Source organism: Ascidiella aspersa, chromosome 3 (genome assembly GCF_963924565.1).
Source record: "Ascidiella aspersa chromosome 3, kaAscAspe10.2, whole genome shotgun sequence".
In the NCBI taxonomy this organism is placed as follows: Eukaryota; Metazoa; Chordata; class Ascidiacea; order Phlebobranchia; family Ascidiidae; genus Ascidiella; species Ascidiella aspersa.
In genome coordinates this window covers 9,737,172-9,752,651 of record NC_139449.1, presented here as the reverse complement: position 1 = coordinate 9,752,651, position 15,480 = coordinate 9,737,172, and the positions used below count along the sequence as shown (strand labels likewise).

At 35.9% G+C, this 15,480-nt stretch overlaps 1 protein-coding gene and 1 pseudogene across 2 annotated transcripts; one reads left to right on the top strand and one right to left on the bottom strand.

Annotated features, from left to right (window-relative positions):
* Positions 1-428: 428 nt before the first annotated feature.
* LOC146159120 (small ribosomal subunit protein uS11) lies at positions 429-4,530 on the bottom strand. The gene is made up of 5 exons (XM_083384134.1): positions 4,461-4,530; positions 3,492-3,646; positions 2,748-2,849; positions 1,562-1,698; positions 429-531 (listed from the first exon to the last, which is right to left on the bottom strand). The coding sequence occupies exons 2-5, from the start codon at positions 3,638-3,640 to the stop codon at positions 464-466; spliced, it is 456 nt and encodes a 151-aa protein (XP_083240260.1). The 5' UTR covers positions 3,641-3,646; positions 4,461-4,530; the 3' UTR covers positions 429-463.
* A 6,381-nt stretch (positions 4,531-10,911) lies between these two features.
* LOC146159119 (microfibril-associated glycoprotein 4-like) lies at positions 10,912-14,715 on the top strand (annotated as a pseudogene). Its single transcript, XR_014494670.1, has 6 exons — positions 10,912-11,187; positions 11,532-11,644; positions 12,523-12,619; positions 13,396-13,591; positions 13,806-13,935; positions 14,398-14,715. The product of XR_014494670.1 is annotated as a microfibril-associated glycoprotein 4-like (transcript).
* The last annotated feature ends 765 nt before the right edge of the window (positions 14,716-15,480 follow it).

The following is a 15,480-nucleotide window of genomic DNA, read 5'->3' as shown; positions in this document are numbered from 1 at the left end:
ATTGCGTAATATCTACGTTATTTAGTTAATTGGCGGAATACAGGCTTCAAGCCGGACCCGGGTTAATTTTAAACCACTCCGCAGCACTGTTCTAGCTGCTAACTGAATACGAAGAGCTCTTACATAACTGATTTTTCGACTACAACCTTGACGCGTGCAATTCACTAGCTTTTTTTGTAGAATTTGGGTTCCTTATTAATTAGGCCACCAACTGCCTTCTTCCGTAAAACATGTCAATTTAAGACACTCCGCTAACTTTCAGAAATGCGAAAAAAACACTTAGTCCATCGTCCATTGATCAATAAATGTTAGACAACAGCTTATATAGGCTGTTTTAAAGCCACTAACTCGTAAACTTCCTCGGAACAAAAAGTCTATTTTGGCACCACTTAGTCTAAGAAGCGTCTCTTAAGGAAAATACGACTTCCGACTTTTTCCGAATTTTATTTATTTGTTGGTTGATTTACAACCTGCGACCACGTCGACCACCCTTCCTCCTCGTGCTGTCCGACGGAATCGGGGTAACGTCCTCTGCAAAAATAAAGTTTTATTTTAGTTTTTTTAAAAAAACAAGGTAAGCCAGCATGTGTTGCAAGTTCATTCATGAAAGAAAAAAAACATTCACAAATAAATGAATGAATAACACTGTTAAGTTTATCTTTGATGTCAAACACAGCAAAAATCCTTTTGATTGAGGATTGAGAAATGCCATGGCCATAAAATTTATGCTGTTTAATTGAGATTGAAAGAACCCTGTTTGTAACAAATGTAGAAAACATTATTATCTTATAAATTTTGGTATGTTTAACTTGAAGAGAATTAAAAAAGCAGTGTGTTACCCTAGGCTGTTCTAGGGTCCTGATTAAAGTTTTATACTTTGACCTGATGAAGCACGGTTGTGCGACAGCTTGTCGAGAATCAAATACAATTTGTCTTTATACAGTGCCACCTGATTTCTCTATTTAGAATTAGGACAAATACGGCCATATACAAAGATTACAAAAAGTTTGTATACCACTTTAGATATGCCGCCTTGCACTTTAAGTCAAGTCAACGACCGTCAGCAGTACTTCTAATAATATTGGTCAAGTTTTGACCAGCTGTAAACTATGCAATCACAGCCTGGCTTCGATGATGACCAAATTCAAAGATTGACAATATTTTTCACCTTGTGGACCCGTTTTAATGTTTAAAACAGCCAAAATAAAACAAAATACTGTACAAATAGCATTGAGTGTGTACACATACTAAATATACTTACCGTACACAAACTAAAAGTATATAAACATTGAAATTCAAGGAAAATATTTTTCAAGACTAATATAATTTATTAGCCTATCAACTAAAAACTAAGACATGTTATGCGGTATCCTTCAAACTTTCTCATAAACCACAGGTTGAGAACCAATACTTGTATGAATTAAAGAAGATATTATGGATTTTAAGAAATGTGATATTTCTTAAGTGAGGTTTAAGTATTATTATCTAATGAAGAACGATTTGCATTTTTAAACAGAAATTATTTAAAACTGAATAAACAAAAAAAAAACTATTCACAAACCGATTCTTCCGATTTTCATTCCAGATCTAGCAAGAGCACGAAGGGCACTTTGTGCGCCGGGTCCTGGAGTCTTGGTTCGTGTGCCGCCAGTTGCTCTCAGTTTAATATGAAGAGCATTGATGCCAATTTCCTTGCATCTGTTCAAAAAGCAATTAACACATCAGAAAGTTCAAACAGTGCAGCAAGTTAGAAGGTAAATTTTTTTTTTTCGGCAAATAAGTTTCGCAAACATTTTCAAAATCATAAAAAATCTTTATTATAACATAATTTGTTTTTACATATAATTTATATCCAGAGTTAGAAGCTAAAAAATATATGGGTGCTGAAAAAAAAAAGCTTCCATGGTGTTAAAAAATATTTACAATGGTTATTTTTGTTTGTTGATTTACATTACGAGTTGGTATGGAATTAACATGTATCAATGATAGGAAAACCTAGTAATGTTCATTATTGTATGGAATTGCCGTTGACATACTGGTAGTTGTAACAGCGACCGTCGTATAACATTAATGTAGGTCAAGGTTTGACCAGCAGCACAGCAAAATAGTGCACACTGGCTTCGATAGTGACCAGCAGATCAATTTCAATGGTTTAAATCAGTGCTTCCCAATCTTTATTTAGTTTGTGACCCACAATGAGATACTGTATATCAATATGTCACAAAGATGTATGTGACTATAAAAAGAATCAAATAAAAGAAATAAATTACATTAACACTAGTTAAGCAATAATTTAAAATGCATCCAATTAAAAATGAGATTATCAGAAACATAAAACCAGCATATTTACTATTGGCATATATACTGAAATAGTTAATGCGGCAACACACATCTAATTGATAAGTATTTGCTACATTGTTGCATTAAAATTAGGTAATGATAATGCCGTAATTTCCAGATCTAATAGAGAATTGTAACATTTAGGAATGCTTCTGCGGTTGGGACCCACTGGTTGGGAAGCACTGGTTTAAATAAAATAGTATGCTTGTGACAGTGTTACTACATTACATGGCTCTATACATATAATAGGAAACAAAAAAGTGAATATTTAACATTTATTTTGTTAACATAATTTATTCGTTTTTCCCTTCCCGCCATAAGTAACAGTTTATAGCAGCAATGTAATAAACTGATTTTTTTACTTTAAAGCGTTATATTCTCGAATCAAAGGTAAACAAAAAACACACCTAACAGCAACATCTTGAGCAGCCAACATAGCAGCATATGGGGAAGCTTCATCGCGGTCAGCCTTCACCTTCATTCCACCAGTCACTCGTACAATTGTTTCCCTAGGAATAACAAAGCACAATTAGATTATTCAGGCATACATTGTAGCATCCTACAGCAGTATGTTAGTTGCTTGAATTGCACCTTTGTTGCTAGTTTCTCATAGTTTTGTATATATGTAAAACAAGTTGTTCTTTGTTGTTAACTTAAATCTGTGAAATATAAAATTTCTAAGGCCAGATTGGATATTTAAGCAGCTTAAAATTATTAAGTTTAATTTTCATACATTTGCTGACTCAATGTTTTATGAAATGCACAACTGCAACTGGAAAATGTGGCATATCTTAACAAGATTTTGCGGGTGCACAGCTGAAAATTTGGAAACACCCGAATGCATATTTATTTTCCAGGGGTGCAGGTCTAGTCTGTTGAAAAAAATCGCTGGTGCACTTGTCACAGTCTCATAGTGACCTGCAGCTAATTGTGTAAAAAAAGAGGTGAAGCGTTCTATATCATAAGTTTGGACTGGACTTGGATGACACATAACCTAGAATTAATGATGATTTTATATATAACAAACCCAGATTGGAAATTTGGATTGTTGCCGTTAGCGAGACATTTTGCGCATTTGAGCAATAAACATATCCAATGGCAGGCCTTACTTTTTAATCTGGTAACAATAAAAAAATACAAACAGCTCTTACTTCCCAGACAAATCAGTCACGTGGACAAATGTGTCGTTGAAGGAGGCATAGATATGGGCAACGCCAAAAACATTTTCGCCCTCAGCCACTTGGGGGCCCAACTGAACGACTTCCTCAACTTTTTCGGTCTTGGCCTTTCTTGGCGCCATGGTTACCTGTTAAATTAGAAAATTAATATAGTTCAAACAAAAACTTTAACGGTTTGAAATCCTTGGTAGGTTTCTAGACTTGTAACCCTGATTTCAGACAGTGCAGCAATTTACACAACATTTTCTGGCGCTAGTCTAGATTCATACCACATTTTCGTCCAGGGGTTTATTTTGCTAACATTACTTGGGTTAGGGTGACAGTTAGCGCTCTGGTTCGAGTTGGTCATGTATTATTACTATATTAATTCTAAAATATTTATACTTTTTCTTGCAATTTTTACTTTTAACAACTTGTTTCGTTGCTGTTAAAATAAACGTGATAGGATTCCAGACCAGCACCAATTTTTCAAATATTTTGCAAGAAAAAAGATGTTAGTTTTAGATTAAACTACAGAACAACTTCTGGTAAAATAGGCTAAACGTGGTAAAACGCAGTTGGGGAGTCGAATAGACCAAAAACAAAGATTGCTTCATTTCTGAGTTGCTGTGCGTTATGATATGGAATTGCTGTAACACACTTCGTTCTGGTTGTTACGGCGACCGTCTTATAACTTTACTTTTGGTTAAGTTTTGACCAGCTGCAAACGGTACATCACAGCCTGGCTTCGATAATAACCAAAATAAAAAACAAACATCGTATCTGAAAACACAACTTACCTGGCCTAAATACTGTTTATGCCGCAACTACTTATCATAACAGCAAATCGTCTTATTTACTAAACATCCTAACTTACATCTAGGGCTTTCTTAAGCGAAAATAGTTACAAATAAGGTGGATTTTCAACGATAATAAAAGTCAGAAACAACATGGCTAACTCACCAGCAAGCTTGTTGCGATAAAAAGATCGAAACCTCACGATCTGGTATCCTGGTCGTTTTTCCAAACAGCGTCACCTAGAATGAATCGCGCGATACATGTGATTTCTATTAGGACTATATTTCCAAATTTTCTTTTTAAAACTGTTAAAAGCTAACTTCTTTGGGGGTATCATGAATCCACTTGAATAACGCGAGGCCGTCGAGACATGCTAATAATAATTTTTTCTATATTATCGTAATGTTTAGTTTTACATAATAAATATAAGCAGTGACAATTGATGTTTTATTTAAATTTTACACCAGACAAAATACCTGGCGTTACGCTTGTTAAATAAAGAGTATCTGCCTAAGTGCTTAAGGACTACTGGTGTTGTTCCGGCTTGTAAAACATTTCCACTGCAATAAGCGCAATCATAGCTGAATTTCAATTGGTTAAACCAAACAAAACAATCCAGCATGTCGTAAGCCCTTATCACTATTGTTATTATGTTGTAACATATTCGTGCAGATCTACTAACCTAGCGTTATAGCCATTGTTTATGGAAAATTTATGTGGTAATGTAACTAAACAATTTTAAGGACAATTGTTTCGTGAGAGGGCTAAATATTGAAAATACTTTTTCAACTCGCGTAATATATATACTTTCTTCTCACCTACGTATAGAGCTACACGTTAGATAAATAGAAACTTTATAACATGCAATGTGATTGTTTGCATTTCGCCGTGATGGGAGAAAATGTATAGCCTATATCACAAATCAGCCAAGACTGGTCGTTCCACTGCAGTTTGCTTCTGATTGTTTCTGACATTGGTTAATTGCTTCACCATAACAAAAGTAACACTTTTTAAGGATGCCGTCTGCGGCATTTAATTTATAAGGATGCCGTCTGCGGCATTTAATCAATGTCTGTAGGTTAAACCATCTGCGTGACTGTAAAAAAAGATTTTAAACCTAATTAAATTATTCATCTATAAGGCGCGAATCCAGGATTTTTGTTTGTGGACAATTTTTATCACGGATGACGTCACAAAGGTACGTCTTGATGTAAATTCATAAAAATAACCGTAAAAACAGCAAACATTTCGCTTGTTTTGTTAGTTTTATAGGTCATAAAGGTGTTTTTTAGTTTCAATACAAAAGCTAAAATACAAAGATGTTATCGATTCGCGCCAAACAAAAAACGCGTTTAAGTTTCCAGAACTTTTATTGTCAAAGGTTCGATGGAACGTAGGACGCCTTAATTTGGGCTAAATCGACTTTATAAAAATGAAAGACATATTCTGCAAGCATAATTAAGATTAGCCCAGAACCCGAAAATTTTTGCGTCTATGTTGTTTAAATAGACTTAAGTTAGAGTTTGGTCGAGTGAGCATTGCAGCGTGCCCCCTTCAAACATTACCAAGCCTATATTTAAAACATCATAATATTCTCTAATGGTTCAATCTCGAGCGTTTACAACAGGGATGTCCAACATTTAAACATAAGTGTTTGTATTAATGCCACTTTAAAATTTCAATGGGCCGCAAAACCTATTAAAATAATGGGGGGGGGACGTTATAAGTTACGTCATATCATGACGTCATGAAACAGCTAAACTTATAAACACCCTACAGGGACCTTTAAGTGTAGTGTTACCCAACGTATGAAAACGCACACATTGAGATGACCCGACAATTCTACTGGGTCGGTTATTTTGCTTTTTGACAGCAACATTTAAAAAAAATAGACCAAAAAAACAAAAATTATAATCAACAGAAGAAAAATAACACATCAGGACTTTGATTCGTTTCTACAATTGAAACACGATTTATTCGATTAAATTAAATTAGCAATCGATTAATATTTGCTGCATAAGGAAAGAACACTTTTCAAAATGTCGAAATTTCGAAAACATTAAGAGGAGAACGAAATTCCAGTTAAGTTTAACTGCGTTCATACCTCCTGGACATTCGAGATCAGGGGTGGGCAAACTGCGGCTCGCGAGCCACATGCGACGTACCGGCATGTTTTTTGTTGCTCTTCTAGTCGAATAGTAAAATTCCGTAAGGCTACTAAGATTCCGTATCACCGTTTATCAAACGGTATATTTTTCTTTTCTTTATTTAGGCCAGCATTTAGTTTATGACGTCACAATAGACACAGAATCCGAAGAGTTAGTGTACAGCAAGTCAACGCAATTTCATTGCTAATGTTTCAGAGATTAGCAAATCAAACAAAAGACTGATATTGATAAATATTGTGCGTGTTATTTTGTCAATAACGTTTTATCATTGTGCTAATTATTCCCGTTTTGTTACGTTACAATTCTGTTATTATTGCTGAACTTACGTTATTTACCGGTACCATTTGTGTATTAAAATGACTTTGAGGCTCTCTGCTACTGCACTTTCTGCAAATGGCCCTTCCATTGAATATATTTGCCCACATCTGTTCTAGATCAATCGCGCCAGGTTCGTTTTGCATAGAAGAAAAAAAACTACAGTTGGGAACCACTGCCCTCGAAAATTCCCACGAGAAAACTTATTGTGATAAACCGCAGTATAGTCTGTTTTTTTTCACTGTGTGCGATTAAGTTTTTGCCCTTGGAGAAAGAAAATTCAACAGCGAAGAGTATCGTGACATTTTATCGCTTTATTACAGTGCAAAGCGTTTCAGACAAAGTAAAGCCAAACTTTAAGCCTAAGGTAATGTGATATTTTTGTGCGATTCACAATAAGCTGTATGGAAATGTTAAAAGGGCATTATTTTTCCTAAATACCAAAAAACTGTCTTTTCGGTAATGCTAATCAATTCTGAATACTGACTGAAGTTAGCATACATAATTAGTCGTATAAAAAATTTTAAACATGATGATTTGTCGCAATTTGCTATGCACCATTTGACTTCTTTTTAATATATCTGCCAAAAACTTTTTGAACCGAGGTAGCCTATTTAGAGTGCATCTTAGTCGCAGCATTAATTAAGCAAATATATAGGCTGAAATATAAGAAAAACTGAAACGGTAAAAGATGACTTTCTCAGATATGTAGCAATACTGAATGCTGATGAAAGGTGGGTAAGTCTTGTACACTTTACGGCAAAGTACGTGGGTTATTTGGCATGACGAAGTAAATCTTTTCCTTTTTCATAAACCTTCATCTGCGTGCAAGCTTTAAAAGTAACTTCACGCACGCGTGGACGCAACGAAACAAGGGCCATAGTCAAGCTGAAAGCAATCAGCTGCTCTCACAGCGGATAAAGTACGCCAGTCAGAAATATAAGATATTTTCGGTTCAACATAAAGTCGGGACTTATATCGCCCAGATTGAAAATTTGGATATTGCCGGAGAGGCGGTTGGAATAACTGTTTATATTTACACGGCGGTTTAATGATGCTATACTGAAAATAGCAAGCGCAACAGGTTTTTTGAAACATCCTAAAATTCGTCACGTTTAGTCTAGTAAATCGCATTGTCCATTTCGGATAAGTTCAAACATTTAGTAGGATATTCAATTAGTAGTTTAAGAAATATTTTTCCGTTTTTTAGTTGCCCTTAGAAAGCGGCACAAAAACAAAAAAAAGTTCAGCGCTTATTCAGGGCAAATCTAGGTAAGCAATTAATTAGGTCGTCGAACAATATTTATTCAAATTACTTCAGCTGTACTCTTACTGTACGATGCATTTGTGAGTTTTAAAGAGCTTTTTTCGTTTGATGTGCTCCACCAAATTTGGCGCCCTATATTGATTCACTTGAAGATGGTTCCTCTTGTTTTGATTGGAGTTAACGAAACGTCGTTTTATATGTCATCTAGTAAATCAGGTTACAGCATGCGGCCTTCAGTGTGACTGCTACTTATTTAATATTTAGATTTGAGACTTTTCTTTTCAATAAACCTAATATAGTTACTGTATAAGAAAACATTTCACTTCTGAAGCTTTTGGTGATTTACTTTACCAAAGGGATTATGACAAGCCGAATTAGACAAATAAATAAACTTTTACACATTTACTTCAATCATTGACGAATTCTGTGGTAAAACACCTCCGGCCTGTCAATAAAAATAAAACGTGGTCTTTGATGCGCAATCGCACATTACCATCGTTTAATTCCATTTGTCCTCACAACTTCGCTAGAATAATCTCTTCAAACATATCAGAAATTACAATGTATTTCTCAAACTATTTTTCTTCAGTTTATGGCTTGTCATAGACAAAATACCTGGCGCAGTTATTCAGGCATGTCGCCGTAAAATCAGAATGATAAAAATGCTTGGAATACCGTCGTTGTGCCATACGCTATTTTGAGAAATCTAAACAAAAAAAGGATTCATCAAACTGTACGTTATTAATAAATAACGCACATTACTTTGTACCATATGTCCGCGCAAGTTTGCTGAAGCATCAAGATATATAGATCAGGGTGGTCTAAAGTTTCTAAACGAAGGCCAGCCGACCACATGCAGCTAGATTAAGTAACATTGCTTAATTTAGAGATGTGAAACTTTATTCGTGTTGCGCTTAAATTAAAAAAAAAAGTATAAAATAAATGCAGGGGAGTGTTTATGTAGAATGGTCTATTTTTTTCAAGGCGCACATTGTGGCCACATATATATAATAAAATCGGTTGGGTATAAAGCATTGTATAACAACTCACCACTTAAACAATATATACCAGGGGTGGCCAAAACGCGGCTCGCGAGCCGCATGCGGCTCTTGACCAAGTTTTTTGCGGCTCTTGCGTTCATGTTGCACTTAGGATATCTTGGAAGGTGTCGATTTGGTTAGGCAAAGTTATTTTTATTTGCCGGTTCAGACTCCTGTTACGTGTTTATCAACACTTAAACACCCAAATTAATTAATTACCATAAGCCAAATCTTAGAGTTCATTAAGTTATCTTACGAATTTTTAAATAGGGCTTTAGATTACGCGTTTCAGCTTTCGTTTGCCAAATATGTTCTTCAGTTACATAATATCATATTTGATGATGCAAAGTTTTCCGTATTGTTGTGTGTAAAATTCCTGTGTTTTCCTGCTTCAGTTCGCCTCGTTTCAAACTTGACATGTAACCTTTAATTTCGTAATCTATAAATGTCAGTCTTGTGGGCGATGTTCTCACGTTCTGCAAAACAAGCCACTTGTTTTGCTGGCGTCTGACTCCCGCTGCAAATTGGCTTTAGAATGGCCGCTGTAATGCCTAGCCATGTTTTCAGAGTGCCGGCCAGTCTTATTGGCCAAATATGACGTAACTTTCGTGTTTTTTTTCTTCCTACGTATTGGCTATATACATGTCGTCTTAGCGGCTTTGAGCTTTTCTCTAGAGAAGTCTTTTGCGAAGTTTTAGCCGACAGTCGCTGCAATAGGCGGTGGCTGTCTGTCTCACATTAACTTGAAAATAACGTTCACTAATGCTATTTGATAACGTTTTAATTCGTTGTAACAATATACTTTTGATTGGAATTTTAGTTGTGGTTATGACAGGTAGCATATCTGACCAGAAACCTTTGCAAACAACAAGAACTCGCGCGGTTGCGACCCGCCGGGCAACTGTATGGGGTCAGGGGCCAGGCCCCAGTGCACAAGTCGCGGTGGGGGCGCAACACTCCGCTGTTATCCTTAAGGCCATGTTTTGTTAGTAACACTTTTAAAACATGATAAACGCAAAAAGTATGATTTTTGCCCTTCGCAAAACAGCCATAAAGCCGTGAGTCGATGATTTTCAGGTTATTCGTTTAAATTATCTTGATAAATGACATTATATCGATAAATGTGCATTTTTTTCAATTTTTAACGAATGCGCCGAGTCTCTTTCTAAATTAAATATTTGTCTATTTAACCGAATAAAGGCACTCTTTTTCACGTTTCATACGGGCGCTTTGTGAAAGTGAGCAATAAGTAGAGTGATATTCTTTCCATGTGTGAATTTGGCTCTTTGCGGTTAACCAAGTAAGGAATGCGACTCTTGTTGTCTGACTGGTTGGCCACCCCTGATATATACTATTTGTTTTTTACACTCGGGAATTGAGTAGACTTTGTAGCAGGGCTGTGTAGTCTGGCAGAGGAAAATAAAGTCGTGTCTGACACCCAAGTCCGGCCCAACAGTCAGTATTCAAGCCATTTACCTAACTAAGCCAGTTTTGATATATACAGCAATTCTCTGATAAGAGAATGTAACCAAATTGGCACAAAAAGGCTTTTCCTTATACATGCCAATGCACATAAATTTCCCACTAAAACCTTGACGGGTTTTAATTACTAGGAATACTGAAACGTATTACGATGTACAAAGCCTTCCAAATAGTACCGTTATCTAGTGTTTTCTGGTCTAATTCTACCACATTTTTGTTCGAGGGTTTTTATATTACGAATAATATTTTTAGGTTGGGGTGCGAGTTTGGGTACATGGGTCCAGTATTGTTATTATATTTATTCTCAGATATCTATGTCCAAGTTTTGTTTTTGCAGACACGCTGAAACAAAATGTTGCTTAAGCTTATTCCGATCTTCGTCTTCTACCTCGTATTCGGCGACGCGAACCGATGTAGTTACGTCACAGTTCCTGTCTGTGACAATGACGTAACAATATCTCCAGGGTCGCTGGGCGCCCCATCACGTGGGGTCAAGGGTGACGCCGACCACCCTGAAAGCCCCGGAAACAGGGAATTACTTGGAGCTACGGGGGCAAATAGTGGAACGGGGAATGTTGGTCCGAGCGCTGAAAGAGCTAAAATCTGGACAAAACTGAGAGGTAAGTTAATTCTATACATCACATTTATATGGTCTGCAATGAATGAATATGTTATCCGATATGTTATTTCACTGTTTTCTTGTTATGGGAATTTCTTCCACTATTGAACACCGTTTGTTTTTTGAAATAAGGAAAATAAATATCCTAATGATATGACCAATGCAGCAATCTGTTTTTGTAAAACTTGTCCTTTAATACTAATTGAATGTCCTTCAACACTAATATAAAATCGAAAGAGACAATTCGACAATGTAGTGGATGTTTGAAGTCCACTGGCTAATATCGTTTCAATTTTCAAGTTGTTATTTGAATTTAAAGCAATTGAAATCAGCAAACTTTTTCAGAACTGGAAAGAATTCTTGGGTCAATACTGCCAAAAAGTTGCAGCAATGTTACATCGAACGGAAGGACAGCACTTTTTACTGGGGAGGAAGCTTATTGTGAAAATGGATGGACAGTAAGATCATCTAAAAAATAAAGATACGACATCTAAGCATCAGTTTAGCACAGTGGTTCTCAAACTGGGGTCCGCGAGACAATTTTCTGGGACCGCGAAGCACTAACAAAAATCAACTAGACCTCCTAAAGGAGATCATTTTAATTTTAACGTGTTTGCACTTGTCATCAAAAGCTACGATTAGTTGTTCTTTCACGTGATTGCATGCTTTGAGCTGAATTGTGCATTGTGACGTCATAATGATGCGTTGTGCTAATAAGAATTACGTTTCTACAGTTTGCTGTGCTGCCATTGTGGGTTGTACGGTCGCGGTTTTAAAACTTATCGTGATTGCTTCACTCAAATAAAGTTATTTTTTTGCGTTACAATACTAAATACGGCACCAACAAGCTTATCTAAGACTGTAAGTGCACCCGTCTCATCTAAACGTGTTATTTTATGTTTATTTTGTGGGCCTGCGAGCAATTGAAAAATTGCTAGGGGACCGTTGCGTAATTTTTTAGAAAAAGTTTAAGAACCACTGGTTTAGCAGAACAAGACCCCATTAGTGAAAAGAAGTATACTTTCTATTAAGTTAAATTTAGATATTTACAGACTATATATATTTATAAAAGCATTTAGCGTATGAACGCGTATAAAATGCCAAAAGGCGTGAAACAATGCCCTAATTTGAGTTTTTGTATCTTATAATTTTGAGTTGAATTTATAGATTTTAAAATCTTTTATGGGTAAAGAGGTCAAGAGCTGCTTAATCTATGTCAGTTTTTTTTGTAATTTCAAAACTAGAAAACTGTTGTAATTAGGCAAAGCGAAAAACCTAGACACTGTGTGCAAAGTTACCAACAAACCAATACTCTATATTTATCTTTGTTTTTCAGGTGTTTCAGCGAAGGTTTAACGGTAGAGTTGATTTCTATCGCAACTGGACTGAATACAAAAACGGATTTGGAGACTTAAGCGGAGAATTTTGGTTGGGTATGTGGATAGCTTAAATTCCATATAACCAACAATGTTGAAAAAAACATTTATTGCGAACTTCATTAAAACTAGGCCTACCATATGTCCTCTTTTAGGAGAATTTGTCCTGTTTTTTCAAGAAAAGTAAATGGTCCTCCGAGGACGCTCAAATATGCCCAAATGTCCTCTTTGCATTACGAGTTAGTTGCTTATACCTTCAACAAGACTTTTAGGCGAGACGTTGCATTTATTTCCACAATATTACTCTAGCCATGAAACATGCTGAATTTCTGGTTTAAAAATGGTTTTCCAACAGATTGCCCTACCTTTTTGATTGTTATTGCAAACATTACGCCAGCAAATTGCGACCGAATCTCACTTTTAAAAATACCCATTAATAAAGCTAAGGTGTGTGATTATTCACTTTAAAACGTAGGATTTTAAATCGTCACTTATAACACTTTTTGTAGCCGCCAACACCAAACCATCGCGCTTGCAATAAATAAATCAATATTTGCGCTCGAGTAGGCCAGCAACACCAAATTTTCTATCGAAAATTAATCGGAGAATCGCAAAACAACCAAACCTCCCAAAAATCAGCATAAAACATCATTTCAAGTCAAACGTTACAATTCTACTTTCGTTCTACTTGCCGGCAAAAAAATGTCCTCTTTTTGGGTGCTGAAAATATGGCAGTCCTAATTAAAACTAAAATTTTAAAAGACGACATAAATAATTGTATTGCTAATAACAATACTGGCTTTACACAACGGATGCCACGAATTGATTCGCAGGTTTGGAAAAAACCCACATGCTCACCACTGACAAGCTCACCACTGACAAGCACACCACTGACAAGCCAACCCGACTTCGCGTTGAGCTATACGATTTCAACGATGATCACAGATACGCAGAATACCGGAAAATCCATAAAATATTCAATACATTATTACTTTGTTCCTTGTTCTTCATGCTGTGTGTCACAGATTTTTAAAAAAGATTGGTTTTCGCTGCCTCAATAGATTTTGAATATTGATTATTTTAGTTATTTTCAATCGTTCTTTTCAAAAATAAATGCAAAGAACTTGGTTTAAATATAGAAATCAAATATTTCCCTATAATTTATAAGTTTGATAGTTGGGGCTTGCCCTTTCCAAAATGATTATATTTTCTCTCTGGCTTAATCAACTTAATATTCGTTCAGTTCATTCTCTATTGGTAACGAGGCTAGCAATTACACTGCAGGTTAGTGGATATAATGGAACAGCTGGCGACAGTTTAAGCGGCCACAACAACATGCAGTTTTCCACCAAAGACCGCGAAAACGACCGAGAGTAAGGTATATGTTAACATGGATGTTTGCAAGAGATGCTTTTTTAATGATATACAAATATTTTTTTTAGATGAACACAATGCGTGCACAACTATTATTTAATTACCAAATTAAGCGCATATTTTCAACAACAGCAGTACGGTACCCCGAAATATTTGAATTACTTCCCTGCTGTTTAACTAAATCATTAGCGAGTTTCTTCTCATTTTTTTTATTTATTTCCCTTTTTTGGTTAGTGATCTTAATAACATATTTTTCCAGTTTTGCTTTTTCAATGCACAAATTGGTTGCCACCAATACAATAAAAAGGAAGCTAATTTCAACAATTCAGCACTTAATTTATTTTTTATAAATGTTATAAAACGCTCTGTGTTTACTTTCATTGGGGAATATCTAATATCTATTGCCTGACCTTTATATAGGGAATTATCGCTTCCATGATAGCATCTTGTTGTTCGTATAGTTACTCGATCAATTGTGCAACACACTTCCACGGAGCTTGGTGGTTCCTGAATTGCCAAAGATCGCACCTGAACGGGGAATATGGAGAGTCTTCCGGACATGCCATGAACATTATCTGGTACAGTTGGAAAGGATACGAGGAAGCGTTGAAAGCTACTACCATGAAGCTAAGATGCGATTAATCGCCTTTAACCGCCCGCAACTTGTATATAAATTCAACTTGTGCGCCGTTGAGTGAAATCAAAAGTAACACACAAAAAAGGCGGGCGAAACGGCGTATTTTATCATCAAGTGGCCAGCAGTTGATTACTGCGATTAACAGAAGATTGTTACTGTTTAACAACTTTTTTATGAGCACCTTGTTGTGTAGTACATATCTTGCATAAATATAATCAACCTTTACTGCGTCTGGCTTGGTTCATTGAAGAGGGATCGTGTAGCATTTATATATAATTTCCGCAATAAGTCAACTGCCCTGCCAGATGTGACATTGATGTGTGCTCCTGAATGTTTATGATCCTGTAAAGAGTTGTAAATATGACTTGTTGCTGTAATGTATCACATTCGCTTAAAACTCAGCATATACTTTACGAACAGCCACACCATAACACCGAGTGAAAAGCAACGTGTGAGATCGGCCAAATACATTAACTGTGTATCTATGGGCGCCGATACCAAATTAAAAGTGATATCGATATTACGGCGAAGTGTCGGTATTTTGTAGTGGAAGGAAATTTTACTGATGGTTTTTAACAATCGACTAATAAGTTTTTTAATTCTTGCATAAGATAATTTGAAAAAAATATCAGTTAGACAGACAAATTACACCTTTGTGTATTATACCAAGCACGTATTTGATACATATCACTTTCCACCATCGCCTGTTATTCCTTGAGTTGCTGTAATCAACTTGACTCGGTGTTCCATCGCTTAATTCACCAACCGGAGCCCCAGTGTCCGTCAAGTACATCTGCTTTGACGGCCTAAACAGAAAGTGGTGTAATGTTAAACTCTTGGTATTTTTTAAAAGTTTAGGTGGTTAGAAAATTGCCATTTATTAGTTTAAGATTAAAAAATTTCCTTT